Here is an 18,541-nt window from a genome sequence, read left to right as displayed (position 1 = left end):
GAAGTTTAAGCAGCTATTTAAATGACTAAAAAGAAAGCTATGTATTTTATAATTCAGTCTAATTAGAGCCCTTTATGTTTTGGCTACGTGCGCCCATGGGTCTAAATACACGTATTTGTTGGCGAAATGGGCGGATGACTGTTCTTAAGGAGCAGCAAGCGATCCCCGGGGGCACTAACAAACGGCTCCCACGCCGGATCGTGCCCGGAGCAGGCAGAGGGTGCGAAGCGGCTCCGGCGGGGCTGCCCCGGCCTTTCCCGCGGCTCCGCTGCGGAGGGGCGGCCCGGCCCAGCCCGGCCCGGCTGACGCGATCCGCAGGCGCCGCGGCGTGGCCCGGCCGCGGCTCGGCGGGGCCGGCCCGAGCTCCGCCCCTGCGGCGCGGCGGGGGCCCCGCGCTGCCCCGAGCGCCGCCGCTCGCCGCCTGAGGGAGCCGCCGCCGGCACGGCCCGGCCCGGCCCTGCCCTGCCCCATGGCTTCCCCGGCGGCGGCGGGGCCCGGCGCCGCGCTGCCCCCGGCCGCGGCGCGCCGAGACTTCTACTGGCTGCGCTCCTTCATCGCCGGAGGTGGGTGCCCCGGGCGGGGGACAGGCGGACTTCGGTGTCGCTGTCCCCGGTGGAAGTGCCGCCGGGTCTGTCACCCGGGGAAGCGGGGAGCTTGCTTTTCCTTTTTCCCCGAATGGGCTGACGCGGTGCGCTCCGGTGACTCGCACGTGTGTCAGAACCGGCGAGGAGCCCCGGTCAGCCGCCAGTGAAATGCTCCCGGAGCCCAAACCCTCCTTAGGGTCCTTGGGGAGGGCGGATTATCCCCGTCCTCAGACTGCTGAGGTTGCTGTGCAGAAGATGAAGGTGGTGTGAAGGGGCGAGACAGCCTGGCAAACGCAATGCCACATTAATGACCTTATAGAGAAAAAGCCTATTTATTCTTCCTGTAAGGGTTTGTCTCAGGTGACTGATTTGCTGGGGTAGGAGAAGGTTGTGTTTATTTACAGTTTTTCCATCATGCCGCGCTCTCTGTTGGATCTCGCTCTGAAGTAGCACAGGATACACGGCAGACAGGTAGCCCACCTCCTTGGGAAGATCCGCAAGGGCTGTTTCCCGCAAAGGGAAGGAGGAAATAGGGTGGAAAACTCTTGAGTAACTTTCAGGAGAGTTCCTTCTGCAATGACCTTAGCAGCTGAGACAGACAGTGGCCTGGGTTTTTGTAAACAGGAAAAGTAGCTTAAATGTTTCGCTAAAGCTTTAGGGGCTTTGTAGTATCTAATGGAAGCTGTTTACTTGTCATTGGGGCTTTTTCCAGTTCCTGACTGAGTTAGCTACACTAGAAAAATCCCTTATTTAACTGCTGATCTGAAGAACTTTTTTAATCCTGTCATTCTTCTGTTTCTCTCTTGGAAAGGTGTTGCAGGATGTTGTGCCAAAACAACTACTGCACCGCTGGATCGAGTAAAGATTTTGCTGCAAGCTCATAACCACCATTACAAACATCTAGGTAAGATGGCTGCTAATTTTTGGCTTTAAATGCAGTTTGTGTGGTTTGGGTGTATTAATTTACTCAGTGATGAGGCTGATAAAGAAGGTGCTCAGCAGACCTGAGGTTGTATCTGTCTGGTCAGGCCGTGTGCCATGTTTTGTTACTGTTTGAGAAGAAAAATAAAGCCATGTCTAAGTTGTGGTATCAATTGATGTGTTAGAGATTGAGATGTCAGAATAATCCTCAATAAGGCATGTAAGAGCTAGGCTTGATCTTTTGTTTACAGAAGCCAGCAGGAGATTGGTAATCACAGCTTCAAAGCTTGGATGATTTCGGTGAGAACTGTACTGCAGGGGTTCCCAGGGGCCGTGGGGATCCCTGCAGCTCAGACAGAGGCATGGCTGGGGGGGATTGGAGAGAGCAGAGGGCTTGTGTGGGCTGTAAGGTGCAGGTGATCTGTGTTCAGCATCTGTGTTGCATCATGGTGAGAGCAAACTCACGTGTCCAGAACTGTTCTCTGCGGGCTGTAACAGTGCCCTCTTGTGCAGAGTAATTGAGCCATTTATGTCAGATGTTACTGAAATATGGCATAACTTTTGCTCCAAAATTTAAGTGTTGTAATTTTCAGGGAGAAAAAAAATATTTTGAGTTGGCTAATTTTGCATGTAACTGAACTTGTTATTAAGTTAGCCACTAAAGATAATGTTTTTTAAAAGTTGGAAAACAAATCATTACTAAATCATAATATTCAGTGGATATATATATTCACTGTGGCAGAGAGGGAAACACAAGCAATGTGTTTTAGTAACACAGACACAAGTATGCACTCAAGCCTAAGAATTGAAGGGCGAAATAATTGGTCTGACTGGAATTTTAAATCTTCAATTTGCTTTGTACTGTGCCATAGCTGACAAGTAATATCTTATGTTCTTCCCTATTTTGGGAGTCAGATATAATGCTGATTATTTGAACTGTGTCTGACTTGAATGTGTCCATGTTACATGTAGGCAAAAAAGGAGAATTATGTGGATGAAGTACCTGTAAGTGCAGAGACACGATGGTTCAGTGTGTTTTTATACCTTTGCATTGTGGAGCTTGTGGGTCTCGCTGTGTTGTAGGGAATAGAAACAGTAACTCATCATTGCAGCATAGAGAGAAATTCTGGTCTTGGCCTAAGTAAGTTCAGAGGCATGTAATAAGCGTGACATCTTAAATTTGCTACTAAATATGTAATAATATCTTAATATACAATGATATAGTAAAAAGGTGCACTAATCTATTAATAATCTCAGAATCACAGAAACTAATAGATACTTGTTTTGTTTAAACTTCAAATGAAAGTTTGTCAGCCAGTCTTTTCTTCCTGCCTGAAAGCAAGATATCATTTTCATTTTCGGTTCTTATTTATTAGTTGCATATAAATTTAAACTGTTTGATTATCACAGTTAATTCTTTTATAGACTCAAACTAAAAAGTTAATTTGATAGCAACTATGCATAGCTAATGTTTACAGTAAAACTATAGGTTTTGCCCAGGCTTTGTGTGATGTTGCATTATTTCCCACCGATTAAAAGGAAGTAGGATTGCTTCGTGTTGTAACAACTCTGAGATAAAGCGTGTGAGGTGTTTAGGTTGTAAGTAATGAGAGTCTTTGACAATTTTATTTGATTTCCCTAGTGATGGCATTTAATCTGTAATTTAGCATGTAGCAATATCATTTTGCCGTGGTTTTAGCCTTTTAAGGCATTAGTCAGCCAGTTCCCCTGCTGTGTTGCTGGCCTTAGGCTGCTGTGGATGGGTAGTGGCATCTGCAGGAGCCTTGCTCACAGTCCAGGCAAGTGCTGGAGCCTCAGTGCAGAGGTTCACTGAGTCTGGGAGATGAGAAAACTGATAAAACTTCACCTTAAGGCTCTCCCCTCCAGCAATGTTTGGGCAGTGAAAGTGGCTTTTCCACTTTGCATGAGCAAAGGTGATGCAGCCTTAGCTTTATATGCTTACTTTCTTTACAGTAGCATTTCCTTGATTTTTGTTTTCCTTCTCCAGAGTGTTAAATACTTTTTTTTGTATTGCTGCAGGAGTATTTTCAACGTTGTGTGCTGTCCCCAAAAAGGAAGGTTACCTTGGGCTGTATAAAGGAAATGGGGCAATGATGATCAGGATCTTTCCCTATGGCGCTATTCAGTTTATGGCATTTGACCAATATAAAAAGGTAGCTGAATTTATTGTTTTCCTTTTCTTTTTTTTTTCCCCCTGTGATTGAAACTAACACTGAAACTCCTGTGTCTTATTAACTAGCTGTACATCTTTTGTAAGGTGGCTTAATTTTATCAGAATTTATTCATTAAAAATACCAGGACAATAGGGAAGCTTTTGCAATGTTGCTTAAGGAAAAAGTTCACAGTGATTTCTGGATGTTTGTATTGTTGAGAATAATACCCTTGCTTTAATGACAAAAAAGGCAACTTAAAGTCTACTGCTATTTGTATTGCTATGAGGTAGCCCTTTGTGAATAATGTAGCAAAAAATGTAGAATGAAACAACATTATTGTATATATGTTGGGATTCCTTAGTACTTCAGAGATAAAAGGACTTAAACTTGAAAGTCTGCTAGATATGACTGTTACAATTGACCTGACAAATTATTATGTCAGGCTTTAGATAAAAATGACCTTGAAGATAAAAATGCTCATTTGAGCTTCTGCAAGATTTGTTGGTTCTTTTCTCTTTTCCCACATTTACTTTCATAATAAATCTTTGCAACATCTCATGAAGGTCAGTTGTTAGCATGAATGTATTTTAAACATTGCTGTTTGTAGTAAAAAAAAAAAACATTTTGCTATTAGTGAGGAGAAATTTCATGTTTGAAAGGTCAGATTTAGTACCCAGCCAAGTAAATGGTACAATATTTACTGAGGACAATGGGATTGAAATTGTGATTCCCTTCCCTAAGAGTAAATTTCGGAAGACTGATACAAAGAAGTTACTCTAATGGGTTTTGTAGGTTCTTTTCTTTGTGCTGTAACCATGAATGCTGTTGATCTGTACATATTTTATGTTGTATGGAATAAAAGACTGCATGCCATGCTTTGTAATTGAAATGATTTATGAATCTGCAATTTCAAGAACCCAGTTAGCATCATAGCACTTTCTTTTATCAATTTATTGACCAGAAACCCTCACAATATTTTGCATGGATGCGTAAAAGAAAAATAATTCTTAAAGGATGAAGATACTAAATGATCTTTATAGCAGAAAGTCTCAATAATTTGATAAAAAGCCTGGGAGAGAATTTCTAACTTCCTTCTAGGCTGTAATTAACTTACTCTGAAATATTGTCCTTTTTCTCTTCCTTTTTGTTTCTCCTTTTTTTCCTTTCCTTTTTCTTTTTTTTTTCTTTTAATCCAGTTAAAATCTTTATGGGAGTATTTCACATGATGTGCATGTAAGAAAAATTGACTCTTCTTACTTTTCAATTTTGTTCTGTGTCCTTTGCTTTCTATATACTCAGTGTGCCTTGTTTAACACACATTAATGATAACTAAATAAGCAATTAATCTAGTTTCTGAAGTGAACAGTACAAATACTTTCAACTTACTGTTTTGCTTTGTTAGTAGAATTTTAGTACTTTGATGTTTTAATAATAAATTGGAAACAGCAGCAGTGGAAACAGTGTTTAACATTGGAAACAGTGTTAAAAATTCTAACAGTAATTAAATGTTCTGGATTGAATTTGTAGCATTGTAAACTTCTTGGAAACTGCTGCAGAGTTTGCACTAGTGTGCTAATAAGCTTTGTGCTGTGTTTCCCTGCCTTTTCTGATATCTGACTATTGACAATGTTCCACATTGTGTAGGTAATAAAGAAACAGCTTGGGATTTCTGGGCATGTGCATCGATTAATGGCTGGATCCATGGCAGGTATGGTTTTGTCCTTGGATTTCAGACATGCCTTTTGCTCAGAAGTTAATATTCCTTCAGAGGATGATTTGATGTGCTCTTGGGTCAAACTCCTGCAAATTTGTATTAAGCAAATATACTAGTAAATGGTTAATTGAATGTGGTTGCCTAATTGAAATCTGTTTGTCTAAGAGTGTTCTTTCAAAAATACTTGTGCAAGCAGTGAATTCTGTGCTATGTTGTGAAGCACAGTTTTTTAATATCTTTTATTATGGCATTTAAAAAGTGTAAAAACTGCTGTGATCAATATGAACCATAAAGCTGCAGGTTGTGGTAGAATGAGCTCATCAGCTCCTCTGCCACTGCTGCTAGGTTGAATATAAGCCCACAGAAATAGAGAGAACTGTGGCTTCTCAAATGAGTAGTTTCTTCAGAAATGTCTGTACTTTTCCATGTCCAGTGCAGGATTGTGATGATGCTCTTTAGATTATATTTGTGAATGTTGAAATCTCTCATTTATTATTTAGTACAACAGCAGCAGAAAAACCTATCAGTAAAGTGCCAGTGTATAGTATGACTATTTATTTGTTTTCCTCTTACTAGTCATTGAGTCCAAAGTAGCTAAGAAAAACACAGGGGAAGGTAAGTCATAGTGGGCTGAGGTTTAATTGAAGTGATTCTTCATGTGCTTTTCCTTTGTAAAATAGGCTAAGTACTGTCTAGTGACAGTGCTTAAATAGTCACAGGTATTCATATTTAGCTTCTCTTGGAAAAAAAAATTGGGATTTTTAATACTACCTTCAGTTAAACTAGGAAGATCTCATTAAAATATTCAGACTTTGTGTGGCATCAGAGGAAAGAGAATGAAATTAAACAGTGAGAAGAGTTCTAAAAACCAACAAAGCCTGTTTGCTAAGATATGTTCCAGAACTTGGCTGGCTTTCTATCTGAAAAGTCAAAACCAACCCTACATACATAGATGTTATTTTTTTTTTCTTCCTTTTTCTCCTTTCCCCTGCCTTTAATTGTTCTAAGAAACATTTTACAATATACTCCCCTCCCAAGATGATGATGATGATGATTATTATTATTAGCTTTTCCAGGAGCTTTGTCAGAGACTGGGAACTTGACTGGGAGGCACTCTGAAAACACTGAATAATCAGCTTAATCTGTCAGTGTTGGATGGGAGTGGAATTCTTCCCATAAATAAATTAATAGCATCTGGCATTGTTGTAAGCACCTTACTGGTTAAATCTGGTTTGTGTGGTTAGAGTAACAGAAATAAATCGGTGTACAGAGCTCTCTGGCAAGCATGATCTGCTTTATGTGGTGTGTTTAAGTACCATATACTCAATAGTTTCATTTTTAGAACCCAAAAAGTGGGGAACTGAGCTTGACTTGGGGGTGAGATGAACACAGCAGTGAAGTATTTATATAGTGTCACATGTGAGCGTCTCACTATTTGTTTACTAGGTGGCATTAACTGCTTCTTGGGATATTCTTTAGATAATAAGAGGCAGAGGGTTTATCTTAAGTGTATCAAGGAGATAGAGGGGAGGAAGGAGGCACTAAGAAGAGCAGAGAGTTTGAAATCTGGTACAGAAGATTTCTAGGTTTGCAAACAAAAAAGACTTGGAAGCAATTAGTAATATTTCTTGCTTTCCCTCCTGTGCTGGCTCCAATAAAGGATATTTTTCTGTCTCTTCCACACTCTAACACTAAAGGAGATGATGTGCTGCACAAACCCCAGTGTTGGTGCACAGAGGCCTTCACAGTTTCGTGGGATGCAGGACTGAGACTACATAACCTGTATTTCTTTGAGCTTTTTGTCCCTTCCACAGCATCTAGCCAGGCAGCTGTCAGCTTTCACTTCTCTGTACCCACTGAACTTCAGTCTTGCTTATGTCAGTGTTTCAAACCAGACTAGTGGTCAACAGGCCTGAATCAGCTCCAAGTGGTGGGAAACATTCAAGTATCTTCTGTAAGTGATAAACAGGATCAAAAGCATATCCACAGGGAAAAACAAGGCAGTGAGGATGGGGGTAGTGGAGGGAGAGAAGAGGAAAGCCTATTGTAATGCATATATTTAAGGAGACCCAGTTAAAGTTACTGTGGAAACTCTAACTCTGAATTTCCTGAGTCTTGTGTGATTCAAATTTCAGCTGTAACACTTCATTAAGAGATCAGTAGGGTATAGCTTCTTTTAAGGAAAGACAGACCTAGGCAGAAGAGAAATCATAGAGTTTGATGGGGTTTAGGAAAGAAAATTATCAAATAATAACAAAAATGAACAAGTAACATTAAATACAATATCACAGGAAGACTTTACCAATTTTTAAGATTTCTAATTAAAAAATCCAAATCAAAACATAGAAACGTGTATTTCCTCTTTTGCACTTGATTACCTTCAAAATAACAAAGCCAAAAAAGACTAGATGTTATCTAGAATAAACTCAAGTCCCATTAAACTAATACAGAAAGTTTGTTTTTGTTTTTAGCTTTTTCCTTTTACTAAAAGTGATTGAAAATAGTACTGACCTAGCACTAGGAGGATCTTGGCTTTCTCCAGTTTAAATACTATGTAATTAACAGTTGCCTACTTCAGTCAGCATTTAAAAAAAACTGGTCTAGTTCTTCAGATGTGCTATGGAAGGAAACAGAATTATTATCTATTGGACATAAAGAAATAGTAGGACTGATAAATATTTTTTATCAGCAGCAATTTCTGTGGATGTTGTTTCTGAAGCTTTGTTTTGTTCAGAAGATGCTACTTGGATAATTTAATCTTTATATTAGCTAAGGAGCAAATTTGCAGTTCAAGGCTGTGTCTTGTGCTTTTTGAACTTTATTCCTTTGAATCTCCTGGCAGTGTTTAATTTGATCTCTGGAGCTCCTGATATAGTACAAAGAGCGTGATACAGAGATAATAAAAACTTGCATACCAGCTGTGTTTGCAATACAAATGTATTTCACTCGTGGTTTTTTCTTGCTCCAGATAGTTTTTTATTTTTATTTCCAGAGAAAGAAAATTACTAAGAACAGAGAGGTAGTAGGGAAACTGGGAGACAGAAGAATCCCTGTGGAGCTAATCTCATTGTTAACTGCCAAAGCCTGGGAAGGCAACCAAGGACAGTCTAATGTGCTTCACTGTCACCACGTCTTTAGTCTGTGTGACCCAGGATCTTGTCCCCAAGAGTGGTCAAAGGTGCTTGAGGACAATATGGGAAGTGAAGAAGGGTCTTTCCCTGGCTTCTGAGTCAGCATTGGCAGTGAGGTCTGCTGCTTTTGAGGAAGTGGCTCTTAGAAGGGAGCCGCTACATTGCCCTAGTGAGATTATTTCAGATCAGTGGCAAATGCTGTATGTATCTCTGAACTGCTGATGCACTTTTGAATCTGTCCTGTCCAACCTACCCCAGCAGAGATTTTTGGCTTAGCTATCATTAGTGGGGAAAGACTTTGCTTTTTCAAGCCTGGGACTGAGCCTTAACGTGCTGTGGTCTGACTTCTCATAACGTAGCATTTAAGGAGCAGAGGTGAGATGAGTAATTTTGTAGACTTCACCACAATGACTTTGTGCCATTCCTCTTGGAAAGGACAGTGTCTCTCTTGAGCCCCAAAAGAAACCTTGATCCCTTGTGTGTATATTTTCCTTAGATGAACAGTAAAGCAGTAACATGCCTCTCCTAGTTGCTACAAGACAGCATATATCGTGGCTGATGTCCCAAATCCCCTTTTTACGTCTTCCATTTTTTTCTAAAATTCATAGCTAGAAGACTAAGAAAAAAATTTTAAAAGTTTCTATTTAAATCCTTTAAATACTGCTTCTTTCAGTTTCATCTGTGCTGGTTTTTTTAAAATTGTGCTATTTTCAGAGTGTTTTCACTAAAGAGTGCATTCACCAAGCTCTTGGTCCGTTGCTAGCCTTTGTTCAGAGCAAGTGCCTGGATAGATTTCAGTGCATGACTGGAAAGAGAAGAGGGGGTAAAGTCTGTTTTCTGAAGTGGGATGGCTTTCCTGTGCACTTTTAAGCTCTTAAAAGTGCTTTACCCCTCCCTTAATTTTTTTTAAAAACTGCTTGAATTGGTCTATTTGATGATATTTCTGGACATCTCGAGGAATCCATTAGGGAAAGGCTCTAGGCTGAGGGTTTGCATTTCATGGAAGTCAGTGGAAACAGTCTTGAAGTTGCTTTAGTGTTTTGCAGCTTTCAACTTTTGAATCCTGTGGGTGAGGCAGCCTCAGAAATAAACAGCAGATGTCTGCTTTTTGTTCAGAGGACTTTTCCAAAATCTCCAAAAGAGGTGTTTTTGTCTTCTGAAATGAATTACTGATGGGATAATCCAGAATCCCACAAACTTGGTTCCCAATTGAGAGTTGACCAGTGTCAGATTTTTGGATGGCTCACTTACAGTGTTTTTTTATCTCACCATCTAATCCTGATAATTTTCAGATCATTCAGCTTATCTGAGCAGTGTTTTTTTTTCTTTTTTTTATTTTTAATTCCAGATGTATAAGTTATGCAGCGCTTGTCTGCAGAGGTTGTGTTGCATTTGGATTTTGTTGTTGGTTTGTGTTTGTTTTTTTTGTTCCCCCTGTTATGGATTTGTCTTGGCCTTGTGGAAAGGAGGGGAGATAATACACCTACAAAAAGAGGTGTCATTAAGAAACTATTAAAACTTAAAAGGAATGACATTTTCCTGACAAAAACAAGTGACAATTTTCTTTCCACCAAAAGTGTACTTATCTTTTGTATCTTTTGTATACTTATCAATTTTAAAAAGCTACATTTGGCTAAATCAGAGCAGTTTCTAGAAAGCAGTGTCAATTACAAAGGTTTTTACTTTCTGCCTTCCCAAGATTTTTTTTTTTGTCTGAGTTTTGGTTCTTTGATGGGGTTTTTCTTTTGGTGACTGTGGTGTGCCATCAGAAAATGACCACTGTTGTTATTCAACAGTTTGAACTATTCCTTCCAAAGACTCTGTCAGCCATTGAGTGGTTTACCTCAATACCTAGCAGCTGGAAAGCATTTGTTAGTCAGGCAGGTGTTAGAATTGTTGTTTTCTGTGCTGGAGTTGTGCTTCCAAAACTTCGAGTTGGTCAGCATTTAAGCTGTTTTGAAGCAGCTCCTGACTGGATTAGTTCTAAGATTTGATTTTTTTTTTTCCTTTTATTTTGCATCTTAAGTCCAGAAACCTTTTCTGCTCAGTTTTAAAATAGAAGTGCTGATGTAACATGAGCTATTAAAATGCAGTAATGCAACACAGTTAAGTACTTCTCATCAGTATGAACCTGGCTCTATTTTAGATGTAATTAGAATATATTTAGTGTGTCATTAGAATATGTTTCATATTTTCAGGTACAGTAGATAGATACATGTGTCTATACTCAGTAATTACACCAAATTCTGACAGAACCTGTTTGGAATAAAACATGTAAATTCGGTGGTTTGGATTTTTTTTAGTATGGAAGGACTAGGTTTCATGGTTGCAATCCAGTAAAGCTGACGTACTTAACTAGCCTGAGTCTTTGGAGCTATGAATTTCAAAGCTCAGGTGAGTACAGTCAGGCCCATAAATCTTGAAAAATCTTGAAAAGGCCTAGGTGTGCTGCTTCGGTGAACACCAAGTGCAAACAAATCCTTTGTGTGTTGCTGGAGTTAGTGCTCCTGTTTACTGACTGTAAGTGACTTTAAGTGTTTCTGTAACAAAATAGTTTGTATATGCTATTGTATTCACTGCCAGAAAGGGAAATTCTACTTTTCAAAATAATCCTAGAATCAGATAAGGTGTAGGTGAGTTTTGTTTGCTTGTTTTGTTTTTGTTTTTAATAAAGGTATTACAGCAGTGATTTGTACTTACCCTCTTGATATGGTTAGAGTTCGCCTGGCGTTCCAAGTAAAAGGGGAACACAAGTACATGGGAATTATCCATGCATTCAAGATGATTTACACAAAGGTATTTTTTCTTTTAATCTTCAGTTCTGAAAAAGCAAAGTATGCTCTTAAATAATGTTGCACTGCATTGAACATAATGGCTTAGTGTGAAATAACATGACTTCATTGTGTGTACTTTGAATTTTTTAATGTAAAAAGTTATTTGGATGCTGCTTTTGCCTTAGGCTGCTGAGCTGTAGCTAAGGCTCCAGTACTTGGGAGGTCAGAAACAGCAGAGAAGCTGCTTTTCAAGAAAAGTAGTGATGCTAACAAAAAAATTTGGGGAGGAGGGCTATGTATAATGCATAAATACTTCCACTTATAATGTTGGGTGTAGATTTTTCGCCTTGGTTTTTTACCTATTTATTTCCTCTGGAGCCAGGCAGTTGTCCCTGCAATTCTTCAGGCACAGGAAGCAGAACGTGACACGAGCTCCTTGGTGGTAGATGGTGCTAGTCAGATTGCTGTCATGGGAGTCTGGATGAGCAGTGGGGTAACTCAAGACACTTGTATTTCTTGCTACAAATGCTGCTGTGTTTTTCTTTCAAAGGAAGGTGGTTTGAGTGGATTCTACAGAGGGCTGATGCCAACTGTGGTGGGAATGGCACCATACGCGGGTAAGTTAAAACCAGAACGCGCCAGTCCTTCAGCAGTTCTGTGCACTACTAAATTTGTTTAATATATTTGCACACCTAGTTAATTAGCTTCTGTCCAAATCACCTTCAATGATGCTCCTTTAAAAGTGTCTTCAATAGTCAAAGGCTAGCTTTTCTGCGATTTGGAGCTGAGTGTGAGAAAGGTAAATTAGTGGTTGTCTTGTACTTCCCAGTTTCCCCCCAAGGAAACAAGGAGGCTGTTTCTCTCCAGCAGGCAGATCCCTGGGAGCTGGGGCTCTGTAAATGCGGCCTCGGAGCCTCCGTTGGCTCCATCTCCTGGTGGCTTTTCGGTAAACACGCCCGCCTGTAAAGCAGCGGTGGTGTGGAACAGAGGGGCACAGCAGCCCGGCCCAACTACCCTCGTTTGTAAAGGCTGAGACGTGTCCCTCACTTAAAAAGATCTCGGGAGCAATTCTTAGCAGCACACAAAGATTCCTGACAGCAATCCAGTAACTCAAAACTCACAGTCTAGCTTATTTAAAGTATTCTTGTAGCATTATGTATAAACACAAATCCGTTTGGACAGAAGTTTCTGTAGAAGTTCAAAATATTGTTTCTCAGTTTTTCTGCATAAGAAAAAACTTCCATAAGAACTGGAAAATAGTTTCATTTTGTAAATGCAGCTTTCTGTTTATGATGATACGTCAACAAATAGTTTGCTTTTTTATGAAAGTACATAAAATTAAATTTCCTTTTAGGTTTTTCATTTTTTACCTTTGGTACCTTAAAGAGCATTGGACTTGCTCAAGCACCTAACTTGCTTGGACGGCCTTCATTAGATAACCCCGATGTGTTAGTTTTGAAAACTCATGTAAACCTGCTGTGTGGTGGCATAGCTGGAGCAATAGCTCAGACGATATCGTAAGTTGGGGTATGGGGCTGGTTTCATCTCTACAGCTGTTCATTCTAAAGGAACTTTTCTTTGACACAATTTGATCCAAGTCTAATTATTAGTAAGGTTTTGAAATTAATCAAATACTGAAATGCAGGTATTTCCTATTGTTTCACTTACTAAATATCTATTTAATCTTCAGGGTCTTTTAAGAGTTATCCAGTGAGTCAATTAAGCAAATCCAGGTAAATCTCCTAAAACCCACTGGAATCTTTTGTAGCAACAATCTTGTTTCTTAACTTGTTTGGAAAACTAAAAAATTTTGACCCTGAAGATAATTGGCAGAACTTAATTATTCCGATTTACTTTCAAACCTATGTAACCTGTGAAACCATAGGATTAAAAAAACCTTGGCATTTTTATTACTTTGCTTGCTTTTTCCTTTCTCACCCTGTCCTAGTTCTATTTTATTTTGTCCATAAAATAAGTTAATTTAATGGACTTACACAGCATGGATTTTTCACTAAATCACTGCATTGTAAATATCACTGCCTATTAGTCTTTAAACTGTTAATTTTATTTTCAATACAGGTGTCTTCTCCCTTCAGCATTTTACAGATTCTTTTATACTCTCATCTGACCTTCATGTATCTTCCTTACTCTAGTGCCAAATGGAATATATTAAGAGCTCTGGTTTGCTGGTTTTGGTTGTGTAAGGGGAGTCTCCCTTTTTGGAAAGCTTCCAGCTGTGTTGAGAATCTAAGCTGGATTCCTGACTCAGTGAAAAGAGAGCTGGGAGGTTGCTTGTGGACTTCTTTGTTTTCTTGTTTCAACACCATTCCAACAGTTGTCACTCATCTGCTTGAGCTGCTGTTTCCATGTCTCCTCTGTAGCTATCCCCTGGATGTAACTCGGAGGCGAATGCAGTTAGGAGCGGTTCTCCCGGACTCTGAAAAGTGCCTGTGAGTATTTCCTGTTCATCTCTACTGAGTTCTTCATGTCTGAGCAAAGTTCAGCTCTTAATTTTAAACTTTAAAAGGAAGCAACTACCATAAGAAAACAGCCATCCCCCACCCCCTGCAGTATTATGCTGTTGATTTCTTCATTCTTTTAATAAAGATGTTTCCCCACAGACAAAAGCTACCACTATCAATCTGAGGTTAAAAGAACACCTGAAATAACAATGGCACCCTTGTTAGTATTCCTCTATCTCTACTGGTCTTTGCATTTTGACGCTACTTGTGCTACCTTTAATATCAGCAAGCTCTCTGAAAGTGAGACCAAATGCTTCTACTGAAATGAAGTAGTTTCAGAGTGTATTTTAATGGTGCAGAATCTGTTCCATAAGATGATTTTGCATAATAAAATTTTATTTGAGCTTTTTTGCAGTAACCTCCTACACCCCACACATTGTTGAGGCTCCTCCACTAGAAGTGGAAGTGCCATAATAACTTTAAAATCATAATGCTATTAAATCAGCTCTCATCTTGAGAAATTTTCTGCATTTCAAATTGTCTCAATCTTATTCAATATTCTGGGACAGTTTTCTCTTGGTTAGTTTCAATCTTGTGGAATTTTGTATGTCTGGATCCAGTGCAATTCACTGTGAACCTCCTGTGTGGAAGGTTGGATCCTACCAAGAGCACCCTGAGTGACCTTTCACAAACAACCTTGATGTTGCTTAACTGTGAAGGTTCTGTTCTGTTTTCTTCACCAGCCTTTTTTTTTTTTCCTTAGTTATTTTCCACTCCTGATGACTTTAAAATAAAAATGTGTTCATTATTCTCAGGGTTTTACTTTTTGCATTTGTGAGGACTCCTTTTACAGACCTGAGGCTTCCGTATTTAACAATTTTGTTGTGACCATATAGAGAGCTGTGCTTTGAAGGAGAGACACGGGTCTCTCTTTAAAGGATGAGAGGATAAAGCAGGCAGGAAGTCTTGAAGCTTTGGAACATATGGAGATGCTCTCCAAGAGCCCTGTCTTCAATAGCATGCAAATACCAAGTGCTTTAAGTGCTTTCTATTTCATGTCTGCTTAGTTTCAATTCAACTATGTGAAGAAAGTTCTCTTTGCACATACAGGCAATTTCTGCTTTTAATAAGGCAAAATATTATATTCTCAGATTGTTATTTGTAAAAGGAATTTATGCTTCTCTGCTCTTTCCTGCCAGTTAGGCAAGACAATGTGTGGAGCTAAACACATTCCCAAGGCCTGGGAATTGGAAAGAGGATGGTGCAGTCCCAGCTAAACAAGTGTTCAGCTGGGACTGCACCATCCTCTTTCCAATTTCCAGGCCTTGGGCTTAAATTTCTTGTGGAAGCACAGGTTGTCTTTTTAGTCATATGTGGCTTTGCTGTGTGGAATGCCATGGCTTTTTCTCCATAGATCTCTTAAAACCCAAGTAAAAAGTATCTTGCATTTAAAGAAAATGATTTTGCTACTGAATGTGTCTCCATTGATGATTTCTTTTCCCAGTACCATGGTGCAGACACTGAAATACGTGTACCAACAGCACGGAGTACGAAGGGGGCTGTACCGTGGCCTGTCCTTGAATTACATTCGCTGTATTCCTTCCCAGGCTGTGGCTTTCACCACCTATGAACTCATGAAACAATTCTTGCACCTCAACTGATTCTTTGGTTCAGAAGATTTTTCTGTAAAACTACACTATCAATCCTCAAATGATATTGATGAATAAATGACTTGAAGTTTAACAAAAAAAGCTTTGTTACTGTGGACCTGCTGTTGTCTGACATCTTTATTTGCCAAAATGTAGTCAATTTCATGGAGTCAAAACCGGGTGACACATCCAAATAAACATTAGCTAGCTCTAAACACTTTTTTTGCACTTGATCTTTTAGGCTTCATTCGATTAATTTTAGGAATGACACAGTTTTGGAGATGACACCCATGTTTTATACGGGTTCCAAGCTGTTAGTTATTTAGCTTTATCACCATTCCAGAAGCTACATGCTGCTGATTATGCTGCTTTTGAAGCTAGTAATTAGGCATCATCTGTTGTTCTTTAAAAATTAAATGGAATAAACTGATTTGAACACAATGCAATGATTTTGGCATTCAGATCCTTGCCAGGTCTGTAAAAGTTGAGCACAATTCAAGCAGCCTTTTATTCTTGTTCTGTACAAGTTTTCTGTGTGCAAGAACAGAAATTGCTACCCAGGAAGGTGTCTTCAGCCATTTCAGCTAGAACCAGCAAGATGTATTTAGCAGTATTGACAGCTTGCAGTTTGGAAACCAGTTCCTTGGTGTGCATTGTATTCTAAGAAATGCTGTACTACACAAATAAAAGTGAGGGGAAACTTACAGGGATGAGTGCTAGAAAAGATCTTGTGGTAGGGGCCTAATCTTAGATTTTCTGTGGAGCTGTGTGTTCTTGATTTGGTTTGTTCAAGGCTGAGTATGTTATGAGTACGTACTATCCCAGTACTAGCGGGTGTAAACAGGTTTTTCCCTCCCTTAAACCATGGTGCCAAAGAATACTGCATGCTGCTGCATTTACTTATTTAGGCATATGGACCATGTGCAACCTCACACAGAAAAGAAAATGAAGATTGTACAGGCCTCTGTAGGTGTGTGTATGTACTGTTCCTGAAGTCATGGTATGCAACAGACTATTGCATGTTTTGGCCTTCTCCTGTGATTCCTTTTCTGGAAGGAATTATTTTATACATGATTTGCATTGGTACTCTTGATTTTACTCACTTGATTCAGGAAGCTGTAAAGCATTTACTTCATGTAAATTATTTATTTATTGTAAATATTTTAGTGTCTTCTAAGAATTGGCAAATGGTGATGTTAAGTGCTGGATGGTAAGAGTGATTTGCTTAATTTTAACAAATTTTACAAATTGGATTTTCAGTTATATATTCCATACCAACTTCTGTGGCCCAATTTCCCCCCCAGTTTCTTAAAAATATGTGTTTCTTTGAAATTTACAGTGTAGCAATGGACAGAGAATGAAATGTATCTGGATATATTTTATTAAAATTTTCGAACCAATGTCTTTGTGTGATCTGTGTGTGTTGCAACCAGGAGGAATACTTATTTCTGGAATGATCTGTTTGCCCTAATAAGTAAATATGCACAACATTGTCATTCTTAAGTGACAGCAAATATGCTTTTTCATCTGCTCTTTAGTTTCCCATAAAGGAAAGCTAGCCAATATCACAGTGAACTTTTACATTTTAAAGTTCTTGCAGTAGGGATAAATCCACTGCATTAGAAAACTAAAGTGCCTTTCTTTTCTCTATGTTGCTTTGCTGTGTGAGCAAATAAGCCAGTTCTTTTTCATGTCAATACTGTTAGGGATTATTAAGTTAGGAGTTTTACATCTTAATTCTACTACCAGGGGTGTATTTGAGGACTGCCATGGTAAGTTAAGCAGTTGTGAGGCAGAATAAAGCAGAACCTGGCATGTTCATGCCTGAGAGGAAGAGAACATAAAAAATGTTTCCTAAATTCTTGAGTCTGGTACTGAATGTGAAAAACATACCTACTTGATGGAATTGTGCTGTATTTTCAGAATTAGTTTTTCAAAATAAAATGTAACAGTGTATGGAAGTGTTTTCATATTGATTCCTGAATTTACACAGTTATACTTGGAGAATGCTGATAGATCTTAAAATTGCAAACATTTTTCACAATCTCAGATTTCAGAACACTTGTGTCCAACTTTCTCCCTAGAAATTCCCCAGACTGGTTGGATTTTAGATAACTTCAAAAAGATATTTAAAGTATATTGTACATCATAAACCTATTCTGTTGAAATATTTATTTTCTGGTGTATGTAGACAGCATGAAAGAGGCTACAGCACAAAGGTTTAGCAAATGTTCAAAGCACTTATGTAATCTCAATATCGCACCCCATTATGACTGCATTTAATCATATCAACAAGCAACTATAAAATAATTAAACTTTTCTTAGAGAATAATTTGCAATGGGAAGCAGCAATAATATAGTTTACTGCATATATTTCAGGACTATCCCAATTAAAACTGAAAGGCCTAACCTAAGAATGTTCTCACCTTTTAAAATTCATCAATTTGTACTCGATCCTTCTGTTGTGATGTCTAACCATGGGCCAAAGCCGTCCTTTCTGCAGAGGAGTGAGATCTGCGGATCTGAAACTTCAGTACCATCTCAGAAAGCCAGCGGCCACGCATCTTTCTGAGGGGAACGGTTGGACTCTCGGGCTCAGACTGGCCCAGAAGCGAACCGGGAGCGGAAGGCATGTCAGTAATACCCTGTACCACCGCACCAGTGACGGAGACGGGGGCCGGGTGCGGGACAGCCCTCGGCAAAGTGGGAATTACCAGCGGGCGCGGCTGACGGAGCGGCGGCCATGCCCCCCGGCCCTCAGCGCCCCTCGCGCTCCCTCACGGCGCTGGCCCCGCCCCTCCCCGGGCTGCGGCGCGAGGAGCCGCGCGCCGCTTCGCGCCTTCAGCCCGCGCGCGCGGGGACCGCCCCCTCCGCCGCCTCCCATTGGCCGCGCGGGGCGCGCTGGGCGGGGCTGGCGGAGCGCGCGGCAACGCTGCCGGGGCGCGCGGGACGCGGGGCTCAGGGAGCTTCGCTGCGCGGGCTGGGCCGGGCCGGGCCGGGCCGGGCCGGGCCGGGCCGGGCCGAGCCGAGCCGAGCCGAGCCGAGCCGAGCCGAGCGCCGCACAGGAGCTGCCCATGGCCGACAGGTAGCGGCCGAGCGCGGGGAGCCGCAGCTGGGCGGAGACGGCCGGGA

At 40.3% G+C, this 18,541-nt stretch overlaps 1 protein-coding gene across 2 annotated transcripts; it reads left to right on the top strand.

Annotated features, from left to right (window-relative positions):
* Window positions 1-407: 407 nt before the first annotated feature.
* SLC25A16 (solute carrier family 25 member 16) lies at window positions 408-16,795 on the top strand. Of its 2 annotated transcripts, XM_084210033.1 has the most exons (9): window positions 408-563; window positions 1,396-1,488; window positions 3,546-3,679; window positions 5,324-5,387; window positions 11,199-11,320; window positions 11,849-11,915; window positions 12,653-12,815; window positions 13,680-13,748; window positions 15,265-16,795. In XM_084210033.1, the coding sequence occupies exons 1-9, from the start codon at window positions 470-472 to the stop codon at window positions 15,419-15,421; spliced, it is 963 nt and encodes a 320-aa protein (XP_084066159.1). In that variant the 5' UTR covers window positions 408-469; the 3' UTR covers window positions 15,422-16,795. The 2 variants fall into 2 exon arrangements, with proteins under 2 accessions (XP_084066159.1, XP_084066160.1); XM_084210034.1 differs by lacking the exons at window positions 408-563; window positions 1,396-1,488 and adding an exon at window positions 4,876-4,912 and having other exon boundaries at window positions 3,554-3,679.
* Window positions 16,796-18,541: the final 1,746 nt, after the last annotated feature.

Source organism: Fringilla coelebs (genome assembly GCF_963513975.1).
Source record: "Fringilla coelebs genome assembly, chromosome: 8".
In the NCBI taxonomy this organism is placed as follows: Eukaryota; Metazoa; Chordata; class Aves; order Passeriformes; family Fringillidae; genus Fringilla; species Fringilla coelebs.
This window is presented reverse-complemented; position numbering and strand designations above follow the sequence as displayed.